The 22,713-nt window shown below is 39.2% G+C and overlaps 1 protein-coding gene and 2 pseudogenes across 1 annotated transcript; 1 reads left to right on the top strand and 2 right to left on the bottom strand.

The window, feature by feature from the left end:
- Positions 1–1,376, top strand: LOC104456337 (annotated as a pseudogene).
- Positions 1,377–10,195: 8,819 nt separating this feature from the next.
- Positions 10,196–16,529, bottom strand: LOC104456382 (annotated as a pseudogene).
- On the bottom strand, positions 16,354–22,599 carry LOC120292279 (disease resistance protein RUN1-like). Its single transcript, XM_039310573.1, has 3 exons — positions 21,543–22,599; positions 18,883–19,164; positions 16,354–18,406 (listed from the first exon to the last, which is right to left on the bottom strand). The coding sequence occupies exons 1-3, from the start codon at positions 22,581–22,583 to the stop codon at positions 16,697–16,699; spliced, it is 3,033 nt and encodes a 1,010-aa protein (XP_039166507.1). The 5' UTR covers positions 22,584–22,599; the 3' UTR covers positions 16,354–16,696.
- Between the last annotated feature and the right edge of the window lie 114 nt (positions 22,600–22,713).

Below are 22,713 nucleotides of genomic sequence, written 5' to 3'. Positions count from 1 at the left end.
GAGGCCCTTCGAACACCAACGATCCAAATACACCCAAGTTCATTTCATCGTCCGGCGTGCCCCGAAAGCTCAGGACCAACTTGGCCATCCACTCGAAATGGGGTGAGATCAATGGAGCCATGGGCGAGTTAGGCACGTACATCCCCGTAGTCCTGGCCTTGACGCTGGCCAAGGACCTCAACCTCGGCACGAACCTGATATTCACCGGCGTCTACAACATGGTCACTGGTGCCATACACGGTGTCCCCATGCTGGTGCAGCCCATGAAGGCGACCGCGGCGGTCGGGATATTGAGCGCCAATTTCGGCATCCGGAAGATCATGGCGGTGGGGATTTGCACCGGCGTGATCTTGGGCGTCCTGGGCGTGACCGGGTGATGCGGCTCGTTTATAGGCTGATCCCTCTGTCTGTTGTTAGGGGGATTCAACTCTCGCAAGGGCTGTCGTTCGCGATGACTTCTGTGAAGTACATCAGGAAAGTTCAAGACTTTTCAAAGTCGAAAACGGCTGGGAATAGGCACTGGTTCGGGTTGGATGGCTTGGTAGTGGCCATTGTTTGTGCTTGTTTCATTGTGGTCATCAATGGTGCTGGTGTTGAGAATGAAGAGACGGAAAGCAGCCAGGAATCGGGCAACAATATCGGGGATCAGAGAGGAAGATAAAATGGAAGAGAATCATGATGGCTCTTCCTTCAGCTTTCATTATCTTCCTGCTAGGTGTTCTCCTGGCCTTCATTAGAGAGCCCATAGTGGTCAGGGACTTTAAATTTGGTCCATCCTCTATTGAAGTTGTGAAGATTTCAAGGCATGCTTGAAAAGAGGGATTCATTAAAGGCACAATTCCCCCACTGCCGTTATCGATATTGAACTTGGTTATTGCCGTGTGCAAGCTGTCGTACGATCTCTTCCCTGAGGACTTCTCTGCCACATCGGTCGCGGTCACGGTAGGACTGATGAATCTGGTCAGGTGCTGGTTCGGGGCCATGCCATGCTGCCACAGCGCTGGCGGGCTGGCGGGGCAGTACAAGTTTGGTGGCAGGAGCGGTGGTTGCGTGGCGATCCTGGGAGCTGCCAAATTGATTCTCTGTCTGGTCCTTGGGAGTTCTCTGGTGAAGGTGTTGGACTAATTCCACGTTGGCGTGCTAGGTGTCCTGCTTCTGTTTGCAGGGATTGAGCTGGCCATGGCTGCCAGCCTGCCAGGGACGTGAATTCGATGGAGGAGGCTTTCGTGATGCTGATCCGCACGCCAGTTTCTCTCGTCAGATCGAACGCGGCGCTTGGGTTTCTTTGTGGGATGATTGTTCATGTGCTACTCAGGTTGAGGAATTTGAATAGCTTTCGCTGCTGCTCAACGATGTGGATGCAAGGATCGTGTTGAGTTAATCCATGCTAGAACATATGGATACATTAAACACTTAGATGTGTATCATCGGATCTTTGAGTTCGTGCACGGAATTTCCTTCTTAAGTTGAACGTTTCACAAAGTTTAAGATGCTCATCGTCTTGCTACTCTGTATCGACAACAATATGAGCTGCAGTTTCCATTTTGGCAAAGCAAATTCTGGTAACAGCTTAAAGCAACATCCTGTAAGGACGGTCCGTAAGAGAGGATTGCTGAATTTACAGAGGAGTAATACGAACTATTTGAACTTGCCATTGAACACATGGCTTGGTACTGTCTGGTTTAACTCACTCACCACAATCCAAGCTGCAGGATTCCTGGCAAAAGCGTATACATGCGGGCTGTCTTGATTGCGAGGACAGTCTCAACTGACCTTCGATTAGCATGCGGGGGTGAAACACCTCCCAAGATGATGCAGGGCCGTTTCTCCCCGTAACCTTGTAACCGGGAGTAATGCTTGGATCCTTGGCGTCCGGTTATAGGGTAATCTCCCCAAGCATTGGGGAGTTTGACCTCCCATGTTGGGGCCGTCCTGCTTGCCTGGTAACTTAGGTGGGCTGACAGACCACGTTCCTTATTTTTATGTGCTGACGCCCACATGCCCAACACCTCCCCAGCTCCTCTCTACGTAAATTTTTCTTCCCATAAAGGAGGGAATACAGAGTGCGCAACGACGAGTCCCAACCCCCGGGATTTTTCTCCCTGTCATTTTCTCTTGAGCCTTTTAATGACCTGCTTATGTCTAAAGTTGGGAGAATTATCAAAAAAGTCATAAACCTATTTCAATTGTGCCAATTCAGTTCTAAGCTTTTTTTTTTTTGTCAAATTTAGTTCTAAACCTTTTATAATTGTGCCAATTCAGTCCATCCGGCCAAAATTGGCCGACCGGCGTTGATGTGGACTCCGGTGGGGGACAGCCGGCCGCGATGTAATTTTTAATATTTTCTTATTATATATCTATATATATATATATATATATATTTTAATTTTTAAATATTTTTAAATATATTTTTTTAGGCCTTCTTCTCCTTCCTCTAGCGTCCGGCCAAAGGTGAGAGCCGGCGAGGCTCGCCGACGACGGCGAGGCTCAACCTCGCCATGGCCGGGCGAGACCGGGCCTCACCGGATCGGGGCGACGGCGGCCTCGCCGTCGGCGGGCGAGGCCGAGCCTCGCCAGATCCGGCGAGCTTGGCCTCGTAGGCCACCGGCAAGGCGAGGCCTGCCGTGTTGCGTGGTGTAGTCGAGGAACCCGCGGAGGAGCTCGATCTCGTCCTTGTCGGTCCGAGGCGCGGGAACGGGGTTTTGGCGCGATCACGGCCGGGAGGGCCGCTTGAGCTCGGAGGGGAGATCGTGTCGACGATCGGGGACGGGGGAGGCGGCGGAGGTGGCGATGGCGACGGTAGCCTTGCTGGCCAGGCGAGGTCGACCCTCGCCCTCGCCGGTGGCGGCGAGGCGGCCGTCGCCGGATCTGGCGAGACTCGGCCTCGCCCGGCCATGGCGAGGTCGGCGTCGCTAGATCGGTGACGGCTGCCTCGCCGTCGCGGGCGAGGCTCACCTCTAGCGGTGGGCTGGCGGGCGAGCCTCGCCAATGGCGGCGAGGTCAGCCTCTCGGCCCTCACCTCGGCCGGCGTCAGAGCCGGAGGAAGGAGAAGAAGGCAAAAAAAAAAAAATTTAAAATTTAAAAATTGAAAAAAAATTATTTAAAAAATTTAAAAAAATTACCTTGCCGGCCATTTGTCCCCCCCAGGCGTCCACATCGCGCCCGGCCGGCCAATTTTGGCCGGATGGACTGAATTTGCACAATTATAAAAGGTTTAGGACTAAATTGGACAAAAAAAAAGTTTAGGATTGAATTGGCACAATTGCAATAGGTTTAAGACTTTTTGGTAATTCTCCCGTCTAAAGTTAGAAGGACTATACATGAATTTATGTTATGGTAGTCACCTTGTAGGAATATACACAGACTAATGATTCTGGAAACATATAAGTCTATACTCCTGGAAATGATCTCGAGAGAGTGCATGAGTGAACCCAATGCGGGGTGGGTTTCCTCCCAATTAGCCAAAAAGAAATCAAAAGTTAAATCAATTATAAATTAAGAGTATGTTTGTTTTGCAAAAAATGATTGATTTGGAGATTTTTTTTTTTTAAGTTATTGTTTGTATCACTTATAAAAATGAATTGGCAAAAAATAATTTCATTATCGATGAAAATAATTAGATAAAATTGTTGTTGATAATAAAGAAAATTCATTGACTAATTGTTCAAGTGATACAAACTATTTTTTTTTTTTTTTTGAAAAAATACGTTTTAAAATCATTTATTTTTCGCGAAAGGAACTGGTCTATCGTCTTGGACAATAGTCTCTAGGTGGGCCAAAACGGGACAATTGGGCTAATCGGTGTTTCTCACTCGTGACTTTTTCGGTTTCTCTTCTTCTCAAATTTTATGAATAGCGGAATTTGACTTTTATATAATGCAAACATTTTCCACAGGTATATATAGAATAGATATATAACAAAATAGAAGTTATTTTTGATAATTTTTTTCGAAAGTCTGCATGCTTCTTTTCCGTTCTGACAATTTTAAGAGAAAAAACGAGAAGTAATTACTAGGAGCTGCAGCAAACGAGCATGCGATTTCTGTCTCAAAATTCAATCACCGCTACTAATTAAGGCGCTGGTCGGCGCAAAGAGTTGCTCGCTACTACTAGTGAATATGCTTATCTATGTTGAAGAATAGCTGCTTGATTGGTCTAGACCTGATAAATGAGCGGCAGACACGAGACCACGTCACTAAACCGTTTCACGACGCGTGTAGTTTCTTGTCAGGTCATTGTATAATTCTTGGTCACTCGGGAAATTTAAATAAAAAAATCACTCCTAGCCACATTTGGGTTTGCACCTGAACGATTACTTGCTATTGCAATTACATAGCTCAAAAGTGTGATGTATGCGACAAAAAATTCTCTGAGGCAGTGCCTCTGTCACCATTGACAATGAACTTCAAAGGGTGGAGAATTGATGGCAGAGAAGTTTTCTATCGAGCAAGAGGGCCACAGATTGGAACAGGGCTAATAATTATTATAATGCCTATAATCCTTGAATATCATTATCATTTGTGGGAATGATTATGTTCAGGATTATTCCTTCTCGATATTGACGTAACTATAAAAAGACAAAGATAAGTAAATACAAAAAGGGGTCACTTTTCTTATGAGTCCAATGAGATTTCCACGAATTAGATTTTCTATTTACCCATATCCTTGAAACACGTCTCAATCATTTTTGTCAAATTGTCCAGCTTAAAAAACTTGGACTAGATGGAGAGAGACTGCATGCCATAAGGTACATTATAACCACACAATCAAGATAACATGAGATTACATGTAACAATCTTGAGCACTAATTTTACTAGCGTGACACAATGCCAAGTTTAGGTTTGGATAACAATCTTGATCACTAATTTTACTAGCGTGACACAATGTTGGGTTTAGGTTTGGATATGACAAGACAGTTAAGATCGATAAGATTTTCATGAAATGCTTTACCGATGTGGAAGATGCTCTGTTCAGGAGCTTTAATGACACTCACAAGGAATCATTCCCAAAGCGTTTGACTTTGTTCAAAAGGGCACTTTAACAAAGGGGCCATATATAAAAGAGTTAGTATCATGAAAAATTTAAAATCGGTATATTATAATAAATTTATCTTAAATTATTTTTTTACTGTGTAAAAACCCTAAATTGATATATCAATTACAAATTTACGATCCACTAATTTCTGTTAAATTTTACTGTTGAGTTACTAAGTTGGATGACACGTAATAGCTGCGGGAGTATTAATTTAAGGCTTTACTCTTTAGTTTTGTGGTTTTTTCTGTTATTAATCTAATTTAACGGAAGGTAACGATAGGTATATTTACAAAAAATGTATCAGTTTGGGGTTTTTTTGTTGGTCAAAAAATTAATTTGCGATAAATTTGTCGCAAGTGTACCCGTTTAGAGTTCTTTGTAATACTAACCCTGTATAGAAATGTTATTTTGGTAGATCCCTAGAGAAAAAAGGCACTAAGAATGGCTATTAAAGACAAGACAAATGACATGAATGATTCAGGCAACAACTATTTGGTATAACTACATAAATAATCCATAAGCTTTGGCCAAAATTGTAATGTGGTCCTTGAACTTTATTCTAATGTGTAGTGTGATCCCTAAACTTTTAATTTGTTAGTGTGGTTCTTGAACTTATGGTAAATATTCAGTCTAGTTTTCTAAACTATATGAAAATATTCAATGTTATCTTTCTATTAATTCAAATTTAGTGACAATATTGAATATTTTCATATAATTCAAGGACTAAATTGAACACGTATAAAAAATTCATGGATCACATCGAACAAATTAAAAGTTCAGAAACCACATTGTATGTTTGGCTGAAGTTTAAGGACTATATGCGTCATTTTTCCTAACCAGTTTTACGTTGCCAGCCACGCTACACCAAGATGAGACGCGATCCCTTTTTTAGCTTCATCAATGCTCATCGATGCTCATGTATTCATATGACCCAAATATGGTATGAGAAGTGGAGTTTTGCATGTCCATGTCCATCATCGAGCTGGCATCATTAAGGTATTTTTTTTTGCCTTATGGACAAAAAATAATGATTTTTGAGGTATGAAAGATTTTGTGGGACCATCACCAACTATTCTAAAAGCTTAAGTTGTTAGATAAATGTGTGGTTTAATATTTAATTATTTTAATACTTTTCCTCACGCTTAGTCCGGTCTTTTTGCTTAGTACTGAGTGTGTACATATTTGATTGGGGAGGCAAATGAGGCTTGGTAAGGTTTGAACTTAAGACCTCTAACTTTGATACCACGTGAGATTATGTGAGACTATTGCCAACTGTTCTAAAAGTTTAACCATGCTTTTACCACTACTGATTTGTCGGACTCCTTCTTAGCTTTATCAATTGGTAAGACCTCTGATTCAACTTGGTATCTTGACAGTGGAGCGTTGCACATATGACTAGTGATATTGGTAGCATCCTTAACCTTAGACCTTTTTACGATTTGACTAAAGTCTCGATTGGTGATGGTCGTTTATTTCCTATTAAGCAAGTTGGTAAAGCCTTTTCACATACTAGTTCTTGATCTTTATTATTATCTATTGTCTATCATGTTCATAATCTTGCTCGCACTCACCTCTTAGTTGCTCAACTTTGCCGTCAAAATTCTTGTGCCATTGACTTTAATGGTTCATCATTTTCTTTGAAGGACAAACAAACTGGAAAAGTTCTCTTTCAAGCTGATTCTTCTCACGGTTTTTATTCAATTCCCAACTCAATAGTATCAACCCACTTGCATCCTATCGTGGCTTCCTCTACACATACTCGTTGGCATGCTTGTCTTGGCCATCCAAATCAACAAGTTTTGAGTCGTGTTTGCAATTGTAGTTTTAAGTCGATATTATGTGAGTTATGTCTTGTAGGCAAATCTCATCGATTGCCTTTTGAGTCTGTTAGCCATTCTTTTCCTTTAGTTGTAATTCATTATTATGTATGGACAAGTCCAATTCTATCTAATTCTAGTTTCAAATATTTTGTGTTATTCTTTGATGACTATTTGCGGTTCACTTGGGTCCTTCATTGTTTTATTGAAAATCTGTGCAACGCCAAAATTAAATTTTTACAAACTGATGGGTGAGGTGAATATATTAGTAACGCATTCCAAGCATATTTAAGTAAAAGTAGTATTATTCAATGTTTTTCTTGTCCAAACACCCCATCTCAAAGTGATCTATCAAGACGCAAAATTAGACACTTAGTCGAAATGTCTCGAACTTTATTAATCCATGTTCATATGCCTTTTTCATATTGGGTTGTTGCTCTTATAACTAATGTTTACACTATTAATTGACTTTCTACTCATATCATATCTAATATTTCTCCTTTCCACTGTTTATTTGGATTCAAAATTTGATTACTTGTTTTTATTTATTTATGGTTTTTTGATGTGCTTGTTATCCCTTTCTTCCATCTCGTGTCTCTTACAACTTAGCACCTTATTCGATGCCATGTGTATTTCTAGGCCACGCATCAAATCACAAAGGCTATTATTGCCTTGATTGGTCGAGTGGTCGTGTTTTTATCAGCCGTCATGTTCGGTTTGATGAGGATAATTTTCTCTTTTCATCAAAACCTTCCAATCTTAGTCCCCAATCCCATTGTTCCATATCGCCTCCTTCACTTTTTCTTTACTCTAATCAATCTATTCTTCCTTGTACCTCATTTGGCCCTCAAGCTTCTCATCCACCTTTTTCTTCTTCTCTAACTCAACCTCCTAATTTGCCTCTCTCCTCCTCTCATCTTACCCAACTTACTTCCAATTCTTTTTCGCCTCCACCTCCCTTCTCTTTGAACTCACTCATTGTGTCCCCACATCACTCCTCTCCCGACCAAATTCCTCCCGTAACATACCCGCGAATCCCCTCTACTTCTCTATCCAGCTCCTCCACTTCTATTTCTTCTCTTCCGACTCATCCTAAGCAAACTCATGCCAAATTTGGAATTTCTAAACCTAACAAATATATTAATCTCTCTCATTCTTTTCATAAAGAGGCGTCAATTTGTTACTCTAAGACCATTCTTGACCCATGTTGGAGAGTGGCCATGGCAGATGAATTCAATGGCTTGGTCACCAATCACATGTGAGATCTTGTCCAACCTGATCCTTCTAAGAACTTAGTTGTTTGTAAATGGATTTTTAAGATTAAGGAAAAATCCAATGGAACTATGGAATGCTTCAAAGCTTGTCTCGTTGTATAGGGATTTCAGTAGCAAGACGGACTAGATTATGATGAGATATTTAGCTCGGCTATTAAACCCACTACGTTCTTGCTTCTTTGATGTTGTATTGATAAATTGTTGGTGCTCTACAATATGTGTCTATGACTACACCATATATTATATTTGCTGTGAACTTGGTTAGTCAATTTATGCATTAACCAAGATTACCTCAATTGAAAGAAGGGTTAATATCACATTTAGTCCCCCGATTTTATTTTATTTTTCAAAATATATCTCTTCTTTTTAAAATTTACCACGTCACCATGGTCGAAATGCTGAAAATTAAAATGACTATAGGTAGGATGACAAATAAAAAACAAGAAAAAATTGAAAACGAAAGAATTGTACAAAAGAAAGGAAGATGGGATTCAAGGTTATGTTAAAAAAAACAAAAAAAAGAAAAAGAAAAAAAAGAAAGGAACATGGATTAGGATTTTCAAATTGTCACAACTCCAATTTGCGGAAAATTGTTGACTATAATGGATGGGGTCTTCTTCATCAAGCATACGATCGGCTAGTTGATTTTAAAAATAGTTTAATAGATTTTTTTTCATCAAAATTGATCAGTTTCAACAATTGTTCTTCTTGATTAATGACGAATTTGATTTTATCATCAGCTGACACTTACCATAATGAACATCACAAACCTTTTCTTACATTAATTTTAGTCAAATAAAATGTTTTGAATGTTTAGAAGATCTCTTTTTGTCCCAAAAAAAATGTTTTGAATGCTTTATAGCCGTTGTTTTTTTTTTTTTTCAATATTTTAATTGGTTTTCAAGTACATGACAGAGATCTTCAAACGATGGCCAAAATATTTATTTTTGCATTGCCTCGAATTTTTGTACATGTGAAATAAGGTGTTGAGAATTAGACTGCAACACTAATTAAGTTGACTAAAAGTGGTATAAACATGTTTCCGCCCACTTTAAATTGAAAATTACAATTTTATTCTTAAAGAAAAACCATTTACTTCTCATATTGATTAACCATATTAACAATGATCTCAAGAATAAATTGTGATGATTGATGTAATTTTCAAATAATTGACTGCACGTACAATGAGAAAAGTTAGACCATTGAAAATCACTAATATTCTTCATCTGACTTATGCTGATTGCTAAGTAAGTCCGATGGTGGCATTCTTCGAAAAAATGATAAATAAATTCATTTTGTTAGGAAAGTAAAATGGTGCTTGTTACTCATTAGGCATAACTATTTCCACAGCTAAAGATGTGCTCATAGCTTTTCCCGATGGACAAACAAAACTCCCCTTGTACGAAGATGCCTATTGCCTAAATAACCCAAGGATCGACCCAATTGTCTCCTCTTCCCAATTTTTTTCAGCTTCCATGAAGGAAAATGGAGGAGCTGGAACTCCAGAGAACAAAGGCCCCTCCCTTATTAAAGTATCCTCGTATGAGAAAAACAATTTCCTTTGAAGAGAAATGGGAAAATAGCATTCATTAGCCTACTCTTGAGAGCTCGTGTCATCCCAAATGTTCGAAAGACACAAGCACCAACAGAATTCTTAATGCGAAACAGAATTCAGTAACGAGGAGTTTATTTCAGTCCAAATGAGTGCCCCTTTTGTGCCGATACCTGTTCTGTTCGTACCAGTTCTAGACCATAAAAGCCTACAAATCTTTCCATTAAAGGGAAAGGGGGAAAGAGGCAGCATGAAAAGACCAAAATACATTCCCATGCAGTGTGTTCAGTATTTCATTTCAGTCCAGAACAAGGCCCAAGTGGTCCCCCTAGCAAAATATGCAATCAAATTAAAGCCAACTGCACGAGAGTTATATGATGAGCATCTTCAGTCCCACTCTAGATCACAAGGTAAAACACAATTATTCAGCTTCTCTTTTGGGGAGAGAGAGCCAGAGAGAGGGAGGGAGGGAGGGAGGCTCGAGGGGGGAAAGATCATTCGTTCAACTAAGAACATCTTCAAGCTCTTAAAGCAACCTTATGAGCCATGATTTCCTCGTGCATTTGGTGTCAACTTTTCTCAACAAGATCAAGCAGCTTTTCGAAATTTCTCGCCTGTAAGTTCGACATGTCATTGCTGTCTTTTGTCATCTGGGAACAAACGACTCCCATCAGCCAATCTATCTTTGCCACCAGGGAGTTGGAAACAACCATTCAGGAGAGATGCTTCTTAGCTTCCTAAAATGATAATATAGAACTAAGAGGTCATGCTGATAGAATATCAGCCAAGCTTGTATATACATCTTATGCTCTCTCTATCGGATGATAGTGTTGATTTAATAAATTGAGGCATGGGATTGTTCAAAGCCCTCTACAACAGTGGTAACAGAACCCCAAAAAACAGAGCTCTTTTCTTCGAGGGAATCACCTACGCAGATTTTTTTTACCAAGTTAAGAAAGCTCTATTAGCGAGATGTACTTTTGTAACAAAGGAAGTGGCGAGTGTTAACACTAGCAATATAGCAAAGCTACTCCCTCCCTTCGAAAGCGCATTAGAATTTTAGGCTCCGTGTGACAAGAAATGGTTTCACAATACCAGACAATGACACTTATAGCCACAACATATATATGAGCAAATATTGACTAAGCCAAGAGTACCCATATATGTCAGTCAGAAATGGTTACGAAACAAAAAATATGAAGACAACATTCTCAAATCCATGACAAACCTTTAGCTTTCAATGCACCAAAAACTCTTCTCCACTAATCTGGAACTTGAATCCGAGTCCAGCAACCATGCCCCAATCAAGGATTGAAGGCAGAGAGGCTACTCAGGTTAAATGAGGGGCCTAGGCAATCATTCATAAAGATTGGCATTGATATAGAATATAAACAGATGTTCAACACAATCAGACCTGGATGATCAGGCGTAACAGCTTTGCAAGTTTCTTCAAGGTAATCCTCGAGTAACACTTCAAAACGATAATAATATTCCGCAGAAAATAGATTGAGTCACATCTAAATGATGATCCAAAAAGAAGAAAAATGACAAAGTTTAGCAATTACAAGTTCGATGATTCTCCGTCTAAGATCTTCTGCTGCCTTCTCAACAAGTGCACTCCCAGCATGTTTTTCTCATTTTCAAATTCATCTTTGAATGTACTCCAAAGAGCAGTCCACTGGATAACCTCCAACTTGACCAATTGTTTCAGAAACAGCCTGCGTTAAAATATCAAGGACATGGTCAACCAATTCTATAGCACATTTTTGTCATATTTTAGGATGTACAACCAATTACCTACAACAATTCAGAGATGGTACCTGAATTGGAAAAATCTGAAAGATTTTTATCCTCGACATGGCATTAAGAGGCTTGATTTGCACGAGGATCAAATGTGGTGATAGAACTGAGCACCAGCAGATTTTCCTTAGAATTTGCATTGAATTAAATCACAGAATGAGCAGCTCGACTTGAAAACGCAAAGTGAAGACTTAACAACGAAAGAGCTTCACCAGTATCCACTGCTCTGGGTTTCCATTCACCAGTATCCGCTGCTCTGGGTTTCCCTTCACTGATGAAATCTAATCTATCGCCTTATAGCATCGACATATCTCAAGGTAATCGTTGTTGCATGAATAATACCTTTACCTACATCTTTAACCACATAAATACAGGGTAAACTAAGATGCAAGTTCAAATCTTTCAAATACACCTGGAACGTCAGAGTTTGCGCTAAAGCTAGAAAGGAACAATAGAATGTGCTTAGGAAGAAGAGTATGTGCTGATATATAAAGCCATACAAGTTCGTGGTTTGAACCACAACCTGATCACCAGGTGCACTTGATCGGCAAAAACACATTAGTTAAGAGATAGTGGACGCAACACCAGATTTCAACTCCAGAAGTAATGGAATATCAGTTGGAGCTTGTTCCACAATGTTTTCACCTTCTTTAGGCTTTTTCTTCTCTTTGGAAGGATTTGCATCGAATAGTTGGGGGCTGATCTTCCTGGAAAGGATATGTGCACAGACATTATCCTGGTGATCTAAGCACAAACAAATATGCAAAATCCATCGATCAGAAAACCAATCATAGTAGTAGTGTGTAAATGGCTAAAAGCAATGCAAAAAAACCGTACTTGTTAAAATATGAAGGCAACTTTCTCCAGACTTGTCATTGCTCCAAAAGTTTCTACTTGCTTTTCAAACCCATCATAGGAATGTTGGACAAAGAAAAACCAATTACAAGATTAGTGACAACAAAGTCAACTTCTAGTTACCCCAATTTCTTGCATCAAATCTGTAGCTTCTGCTATAAGACCCTGATCTTCCTTTATTTTGCAAGTTTCTTGATGAACCGTGCTCTCTCCATTTTGACATATATCTACATGACAAAACTAGCTATAGAAACCACGAAACAAAAAACGATTATTGATGAATATAAGCTGCAATGGAGTTTGATTTCACATATTCACCTTCCATCAGCAACAGAGTTAATTATCTTAATTAACCTCTATCTTGGTCTCAAGATCAGGTGTCTGATCAATGAATTGAACAGCCTGCTACACCATTGCTGTCACAGCCTGTTGATAAGAAAACAGCTACATGTATGTCACTATTTATGTCTAGATCACAGTTAAAACTTTAATTTGAACTATTTGATTAACAGCACAGAAAATTTGTCACTCTAGAATGAAAATATGGTCACGATAGGAACCAAAAGGGACAATAGCAAGAGGCAATACAAATACAGGTATCTCTATGAAGAGGATCCCAGCCAATTGAAATTGCAAACATCGCAAGCACTATAATATCCCCCTAAAGGACATGTTATGAAACGGATCCTGAACTAGACACAAAAAGAAAAAAAAGTAATGTGATTCATACATGTATAGGAAAACAAGAAGTAAAAATTTGGGCCAATCATGGGAGAGAATCGAGAAACACAAGGTGAGAAATTGAAGAGGATTCCACAATACTAGATTCTGGAGGATACCACCATACTAGATTCTAGAGCACAAGCATAAGGCCTGAGATCTTGCATCCCAACAGATTGCCTAGAACCAATTCCCATGTCGATATGCGAAGCACATTTGTTTTTTAGATAGTTATACATAGATGGCATGTCACGGCTACACAAAATGACTGTTCATGATCTAATCAGGACATATGGGAGGCAATCCCAGCAGTATAAAATCTAACCCTTAAGGTAAAAGGTTGTTAGGATTGATCCTAAATGATTGAAATTGGACCATACTTTGGATTAATGATCATAAGACTACAAAAAATTAAGGTCTAAAGAGATAGATTCTTAATCTTTTTTCTGTACTAACAACTGTATGTTATCTTTGAAAAGAGGGAACGAAGCTCAAGAGTAGAAGACAAAAGCACGAGCATCACCACAGCAGAAGTACATCATTGAAGAAGCTCTCGCACCTCTTAAAAAAAGTTAACTAGAGAAGCATATGGCCAAAAGTAAAGAAGAGAATAAGACAAAAGCAAAACCAGATGACTGCAGTGAAAAGAAGAAGACAGAAGGATGAAAGATATAAACAAGGCAAAGAGCTGTATGCTATGATGTAAATAATAATTCTATCCCCAGCCATAAGAGATGTTTGCATACAAAGGTGATGGCATTGTTCTGCATTGCTGTTCGTGGAAGCACCGCAGACCTCCCACTTACCCCAACCCAAGCTCCCACGAAAGTAGAGCCCACTTCCAACTCCAGCAATAAAAGGTTATTCTTAGTCCCGCCAAAAGCTTATGGACTCTCCCAAATCTGTATAGAAAGTATCTTCAGCCTTGCCACAACCATCAATTAAATCTTCCATCCATGGAGGCAACACCTCATTCTCCTTTATATTCCCCTTTTAGTTCAATTCCCAAAGGTAGACCTAATTAGCAGGTTTGGCCTTTAGATATTGTTTTAGACATACAATGGGTCATGCATAATGAGAACTGGGGCCTAATTTGGTTTACAATGAGGTTGAGTCCTAACTAAATTGACAAAGTAGGATATTTGGGACTGGGATTAAGAATCCCATTCTACATCTCCAGTGATCCTAAACCTACTCCTGATCCCAACTGAGAATGATTTTTGATGTGACTAACTTCCATCATTTTAATTGCATCCTATACAGATAGCAATCCTAAAAACGATTTACAAGGTAAAAAAATCTTGGATAGTTTTATTAATAGCCACTAGTCATAATGTCCTGACTAATCCGGAGGAACTTACCAGCATTCAGCATCACATCACAATGAAATAACATCAGTGGAGGGTCAAAATTCCACCAGCATATCGCCCAGAAGCAAAGATGAAAAGGCAAATACTTGGACATCGGTTAACCTAGACGGTCCTGTTTACTCCTAACGAAGGAGTGTAAGATAGTTCTTTTATTACAAGAAAGTTTAGGAGCAACAAAATACAAGGAAAAAAATTTAACATGTACGACTATCCAAATATCAGTGTCATCAAATAATTTCGACTTCTTTGATATCACTTGAAGAGGAAGGGAAAGAGTGCTTTGAGCCGGGAAGATAGAAGTTCATGCCCCAAGAACTAGGTAGATGACCGAACACAACAATCTTGGCTCCTGCGTTTTTAATATGACTATCGCCACCAGCCAACATTACACATGCTGCGTTCATGCAAGGTAGAAACTCAACAGAAAACCCTTATTGCAATGGAGGGGTATAGCTCATAATCATAGTTTTTTTTTTTTTGGGTGATTCAGGGAACCCCGTTAGTCGGTAGCCGGCGGGTAAACCATGGAGTGACACTAGCGGAGGACCCACCACCCCGGTGTCACGCTTAAGACGCCGATGCTTCCACTGGGTTTCGACTTCCTCACCTTTCCCCCCAAGGTTCAAGGGAGTTCTTATCCAGCGGAGCCACCAAGGCCAGTGATAACTCATAATCATAGTTCATCTCTAATTGATTGTATATTCGCGTAGACGAATATCAATTGCCAAATTAGCATATTATGAATCAGTCCTTTGGCACCCAATCTCAATTTCTCTTCTCACCGGTTTCTTTGCCATGCAATAGGTATAATAACTAAGGCACCAACGAAATACCTATCCATCTAAAACAAAGAGAATCCACCCCTATACAAGATGATACAAACCTTAAAAAACAAATCTACTAACCAGAATAAAAGAAAAGAGGAGCCCCAACTACCAACTTTCACTAAACCCTGAAAAGACGATAAAACAAAATAAAACTACTGAACTTAAACAATGGGTCTCTTCTCCTTGTCATCATAGACCAAGGATATATTATCTAATTTTTCAATCCTTCGCTCACACACGTCTAACTTCAATTCCAAAAGGAGGGTGGGTCCATCTTGTAAAAGCACAAGTTCAAAGTAATTCGCTAGTAACTGCCTACTAGATAGTACCACAATGTCCAGCTTATCTCCGGAGCCTTGTGCACTATTTTCCTACTCAGCCGAAAGAATTAATTTCTGTCCTTTTGTTGACAATTAAGTTACCAGTAAACCCTTCAACAACTTCCGCCTATTCAGATACTTAAAAAAGTTTCCATCAAATGGTGGGTACTCACTTTGTTACTGCTTAGGTGCACAAGACCGACTGATGTTTGATCAATTTCACTTCATAAGTAAATACAAGTACTTCGCCGGAATATCAACTCCAACCTTCCTCCTTTCATTAAAGGGAAGGCAAGAAGAAGAAGAACTAAAAACCAGGTAGGCGAATCAAGCACCGAAATTGAAGAATTGCCTAAAGGACAAATTCGATCAAAAGGAAAAAAGGAACTAACTCACCCATCTTGATTCGCTTCTCTAGAAATAGGAAGGCGAGCTCCAGGAATCGGCACGTAGTCCGCGAGCACCACCGCTTTGGAGCACTCGGCGAACCCTCCCTCGCGAAAACTCCTCCTCCCCCGTTCTCTGCTCTCCGAACGCACAGATGAGAGAGAAAACAAAAAGGGTAAATAAAAAAGTAAAGCGGGGAATGGGGAAGAGAGAAATGGGAGGAGATTCCAAAACAAACTTCTCGGAAACTGAAACTGAAACTTCCCGCCGGCCCGTCGTCCTCCCCTCCACTTCACCGGATCCTCCCTCCTCCTCTGCACGCTCTCTCTCTCTCAACGACGAACCACCTTGGGGAGCGCCGTCGGAGGTGTGGGTGCCGAGGACGAGGCGGTGGACGGCGAGGGAAGGGTCGCCGGCGGAGGGCTGGGGAGGGAGCCGCGCCCAGTGGACGGTGAGGGACGGCCACTCGAGGGCGCTGGAGATGACGAGGTCGTTGAGGATCAGGGTGTTCTTCTTCCACGCCGCGAACTCTTCCTCCAGCTGCTCGAGCTCCGCGCTTTCCTCTTCCGCCATGGATCCTCACTTCCTTTCTCTCTCCCTCTGTATTCGTGCTTCCGTGGCGATGCTTTTTCCCGACGAACCACCGCGCGGCCTCCACCTCCGCCTCGAAAGGTTGACTCTCCCGTCGCGAAGTTCGTCGGCGATCTATTCAGGAGGCGTTCGATATTTTCCCGGGAGACCTATTCTCGACCCCCGAATGCCTCGCGATTGTCTCTAAGAGACGGGCATCCATGAATATCCGAAGTCTCCAATCCCTTAAGGCCTCGAACTTCAACCAAGTTCTCGCAGAATCTGATATAACACTTCGGATTCTTTGAATTCGAAAGGTCCATTGATCTAAGCAAAGGGCACCTCCAAATATTCAATTCTCTCAAGGACTCTGATCCATGAATTTCAGTTACATTCATGCAATGGGAAACACAGAGGGTCCTCACATATTTAAAACTTGAGAGGTCTAACAATCGTCCGGCGGACGTGCACTTTAAGATATCCGACACTTGTGAGGATTTTGGTCCACCAAGGCCCTGGATTTCAACTGAATTCGCGCGACTTGTTGCGACGTTTGTATACTGCAGAATCTTTGCATCGGGAAGAGCTAGCAATCCATCAAGCTGAGATACCTTTGCACTCATCAATTTGGAAGAATCTTCAATCCCATCAACCCTAGAGATCTTACGGCGTTCCCCTGTATGTAAATCGTTGAATAGGCAATATGAAACTTCGAGGCCGGTGACTTCTACGAGATCAAAGCAATGCTCCAGGCGCAAATATGATAAGTGCTTCGAGTTTGACAAATTCGTGAAAGCTTTCAGTTTTCCACAACAAAAGATAGAAAGCTCCGATAGTCCAATGGGAAGCTCTGGGACATATTCAAGCCAATGGCAATGAGCAAGAGCGAGTTCCTTGAGACGGGTTAGCTGAGAAAGATGGGGCAAAGACGAACTGTGGCAGGTAACATATAGAGTTATTAAGCCCGAGGGTAGTTTTGGTAATTCTCGAAGCTTTATACAAAATTTAACATCGAGTTCTTGGAGAGAAGAGAGCTTAGAAATGCCTTTTGGCAAGCTCGAAATGCCCGTCTCAAATAAAATAAGCTTCTCTAGCGAAACCAGTTTGCCTATACTACTAGGTAGTCGTTCCAGATTTGTGCAATTGAAAGCTCTCAATTCTTGGAGTTTTGCCAACATCCCGATGGCATTAGACAATTCTGTTATGTGAGAGCCACTAATGTCTAAGATCCTCAAATTTTGCAGATTCCTAATACTTTCAGGTAATTTCGTAATCGATGTGCATGTTAAGTCCAGTTCAATCAATGATGACAATTTTCCAATCGAGTCGGGGATTTCTGTCAATGAAAAGCAGTCATGTAAGAACAAGCTTTGCAGAGATGCTAGATCGCCAATGGAGCTAGGTATGTGAGCTAGCAATGTACACTGCCAGGCATGAAGACTCTTGAGCTCCTTCACGGAACTAATAGATTCAGGTAATTCTTCAATTGCTGAACTAGATATGTCTAATTGGGTTAACGATACCAAGGAGCCCATGGATTTAGGAAGTTGAGAAATTTGTTTGCAACAAAGAGACAAGTACTCCAACTTCATCAAACAATCACTTGAAATAGGAATCTCTTGTATACCGGTGCCTTCTATGACAAGCCTCCTCAATTCTACCATTCTACCTATTCCTTCTGGTAGCTTCTTGAGTTTTTTACAAAAACTGACATCCAAGGAAATGAGTGTCTTGATGTCCCCAGTAGAATGATGAATCTCTTCCAAATTGTTACAATTTACGAGAATCAAAATCTCTAGTCTTACAAAAGTGGACAAGTTGGGAGTTCTTTTCAAAGATAGACAACGTGTGAGGTTGAGAACTTTGAGTTCGGTTGCTATCTGGAAGAAAGAAAGGATATGTTAGTGTAATTGGACTTTTGCAACATGTGATTTTCCATTACTCCTTGTGTTTTTGACTTTTTACAATTCCTCAAAAAATACCCATGCTCCCTAACTCCTTCACGGTTGTCTTATGTAATTTTAAATGTCTCTTTTATTATTGTTTGACCACACCAACGGATAAATGTTTTTAAGCACAAAGATCGCAAAAGAGTACTTGTTAACGGCATTTATTTTCAAATAACATTTCAAAGGAGATATTTGTTGGTTAGACATAAGCAACTTTTATTACCAAAAGTGGATGATAAAAAATGGAATAGAGATGCATTCATTGGGTGCCATGTTTTCCTTCAATAATGTGAAATTAAAGAGAAATGTCTAGTTTAATTATGAAAATCAATTTTCAAATGTTATATGTACAAGGAAAAAAAAGTCATATTAGAAAAGAATACTTCAATGCCTTCTTTACATCTTACCTTGAGGGGTACCCATCCTCCCCAATCCTCCGAAATTGCACTGTTTGACAGATCAAGTACAACTAGTTTCTTTAGATGAAAGTTGGCCGCAACGAAATTCGAGGGACAACCCTCCCACCGAAGCCATCTTAATTTAGGAAGTAAGCTTTGGAAATCTCCGATGAAATTTGTACCATCCACTTGAAGGAATCTCAAGTTGGTCAATTCTTTAAATTGTTTAGCTGCGTATCTTTTTCCTGTACCACATTTGCCAAGAGAAAGGGCCTCAATCTTTCTAGTGCCCTGTAATTTGGAAACACTGTGGAACATAAGTTTTGAATGATGAGATGACACCAACTAATATAAGATAAAATGCGTCGATTTCAAATTGCTTTCATACTACTATGGCATATAGGCTTTTCCCTTTTAAATTTGTGATATGAAAGGTTGTGGTTGCATATTATTTATCTAATCCATGTAAAGATGAGAAGCTCAAGCCCTTCACAATTTGCACCTTCTGAATTTCCAAAATTTGCATCCATTTGCAACTACAATAGAGGCCTCTCTTTATGGATACTAATTCAAATATATGTATCAAATTCATGCCCTTTATATGTGAAATAACACTATCTTTACTCCTATATATGTGTGTGTGAATCAATATCCAAATACATCTATCAAAGTTTGCCATTGATATAAGTATCGAAATTAAAGAATCTCAATTGTAGAATCCCTCCACTATATTTTGTTTGCAATTCTTAATATCAAAATGAAAATGAGAATGCCATCGCAAAAGGTACACGGATGTTTTACATTCCTTTCTTGTCATGTGTTTTTTCGATGAGGGTTTTTCATTGTATGTGGAAGAAAATTTGATAATATCGAATGTTCTATACATGATTCTCATTTTCTTTTTATTACTACTGATATTTGATGCTACCTTTTCAATTGTCGTGTGATTTTGTTGCAGGGAAGTAGTGGTCATCTAAATTTTGATTACTATTCCAATAGATTAATGAGATCTTCCATATGAACAAATTAGACATGGAGATTGATAAAATTATATTAATTTTCCAATAGATTAATGAGATCTTCCATATGAACAGATTGGACATGTTGTAGATTGATAAAATTATATACTTAAGGAACTTGAGTCGTTTACATTTTCTTTTGTTGTAACCTAATATTTTAGGAATTCAAATTCGTTTTTTTGTCTTAGATGATGAATTGCACATTGTTTGCAAATCATAAGAGTCAACAATATGGCTTTGTTTGGTTTTTTTAACTTTTCCTTCAAACTTTTATTCTTCTAGATGAGTCGTGATTTTGTTTTACATTCAAAGTTTCTTGTATATTCATTTTATTTTTGTCAAAGACTTTATAGATACCATTTTTTCCTCAGTTCGCAGCATTGTTCTTTTCGGTTTATTACATTTCCCTTCGTGCAAAAATACGCTCTTTGAAACGCATTGGTAGCATTTTTTAAAATAGGTATGTTATTTCATTATGTTTTGCATCCCAATGTTTATATTTAGTTTTTCTTTAACTAACATTACCGATGACGTTTGCACATCGTTTGTTTGATGCTTGTACAAATCATCCATACGTTATAATTGCTTTAGTGGATTACCTCCTAACTTTCATGCTAATAATAAAAAATTATCATCACATAAAATTCAAAGCCATATTTATTTCTATCAAAAATACCAAAAATTGCAAACTAGTAGACTGGTTCCACATTTACCTCAGACTAATTTCTGTGTCACAAAAAAATCTCAATCTAGTATATTTGTGTTATATTAACTAGTTTTTGTTTCAAAAAAATAAACGATGATATAAATGCTTACTAAATGTTTACTAAATAAGATGATCACTAAAAGTTGACAATAAACAAATAATTATTATATTTGGGAGAATAATAGAAAACTCATCTATAATAACAAAAAGAAAAGGTATTAGCAGATTAACCCAAAAAAAAAAAATACCCACTTTTATGAAAAGTCTATACAATGAAGATAATAAATGTTTAAAGGGTTAATATTACATGGTTGCTCATAAATCATAAATAAATGCGAACACCAAATCAACAAATCAACGGTGTCAATTAATGATTGACCACAAAGGACTCATTGCACAAAAAAGTGAAAGTTAGAGGACCACATTGAGCAAAAACAAAAATAGATGGGGGACTAAATTGCACAACCAATAATACTTAGGGGATACACTTAACCCAACTTAAAAATAGAGGGACCAAGATAGCTGAATCGTCGATGAATGGAGATCTCATATATGATACCAAACAACTCATAAGAAGTCAATACTTAGTGAAAGAAAAAAGAAAAAAAACCTCACAAGAAACTAAAAGATGAATTTAAACATCAAATACGTCCATCAAACAAATATGTGGGAAAAGCATGGCCGCAACAATTTATAATTGTCAGGTTTTCTCTAAACGTACTCTGTCAAACATTCTGCTTTTGGAGTATATATATATAAAACAAGAAATTGATCCTCAATTATGTTCTAGAATTAGACAAAAACAACAACTAATCAAAAGGGCTCTTTTGCTAGTAGAAGCAGCAAGTTTTGGGAACTCAAGATCGATGATTATTTTTATTTCAAACAAGAAAGGGAAGATGGACCCACTGTCATTGACTAAGACAGGTAAAGAAAACTCTTACCTTGTTGCTAACAAGCACATCCGACGCTTCCTCATAGATCCATAATCTGCTACGTTCTTGGGGCTCCCGTGAATTTTCTAGACTCCTTGCAAAATCTCTAAGTTGATCATGCATCCGTAGCTTGCCATCTTCGCTAATTTTAATTAGGGACCTAAGACTCAACACTTCCATCCCACTCCATGCGTAAAAATCACAGGCATCCCACATATAAATTGGATTTTGTGGAGATGATCCAATAAAAAAGCATGCAATATCCAAAAATATCTGTTTCTCTTGATAATCTAATGCTCCGTAGCTTATCTTGAATGTCTCTTGCACTTTCTCATGAGGCTCTTTCTTTAATTTTTTTAATGTATCATTCCATACTTCTCTTCTCTTTCCACGTAAGAATGAACTTATAACTTCAAGAGCTAAAGGAAGCCCCCCAGTAGTAAATACAATATCATGAGAGATAACCTTATAATCACTCGGAGGAGAATCCTCTTGAAATGCATGTCTACTAAATAAAATCAATGATTGCTCTAAAGACAACTCGTTGAGTTGGTACGTGTGGTTTGCCCCAACCTCATCAAGAGCATCCCGATTTCTAGTTGTTATGATGACTATACTTCCTACCTTAAACCAATCACGGTCGACCAAATATTTCAAGTGAGCATTAGCATCTATATCATCAAGAAAAATGAGGGCTTTCTTTTGTGCAAATCGAGATTTGATGAGATTGATTCCCTCATCCACATTAGACACATCACACGAACTTCCAAGGCCAGATATGAGCTGCTTTTGTAGGCATTTAATGCCCTCGCGTTGATATGTTTCTCGACAATCTGCCACAAAGTTATGATACTCAAACTGAATGGAGAGCTTGTTGTATAACACTTTCGCAAGAGTCGTCTTACCAATACCGCCCATCCCATATATTCCGATAATTTGTGTATCATTGAATTTCGCATCTATCAAGCTCATAATGTGTTCAATACGATCATCAATCCCAATCGATTGTTGGGGAACTATCAGCTGAAATTTTCTTTTTAACTCGCTCATAACTTTTGTGACAACAATTTGGACTAATGCTCCTTCATGCCTGTCAAATAACGATGAATTATAGCAAAGGAGAGGATATATAAATATATATTAAAAAAAGATCTATTGTGAGAAATTAAACAACGATTTG

This window comes from Eucalyptus grandis, chromosome 3, assembly GCF_016545825.1.
Source record: "Eucalyptus grandis isolate ANBG69807.140 chromosome 3, ASM1654582v1, whole genome shotgun sequence".
NCBI lineage: Eukaryota > Viridiplantae > Streptophyta > Magnoliopsida > Myrtales > Myrtaceae > Eucalyptus > Eucalyptus grandis.
This window is presented reverse-complemented; position numbering and strand designations above follow the sequence as displayed.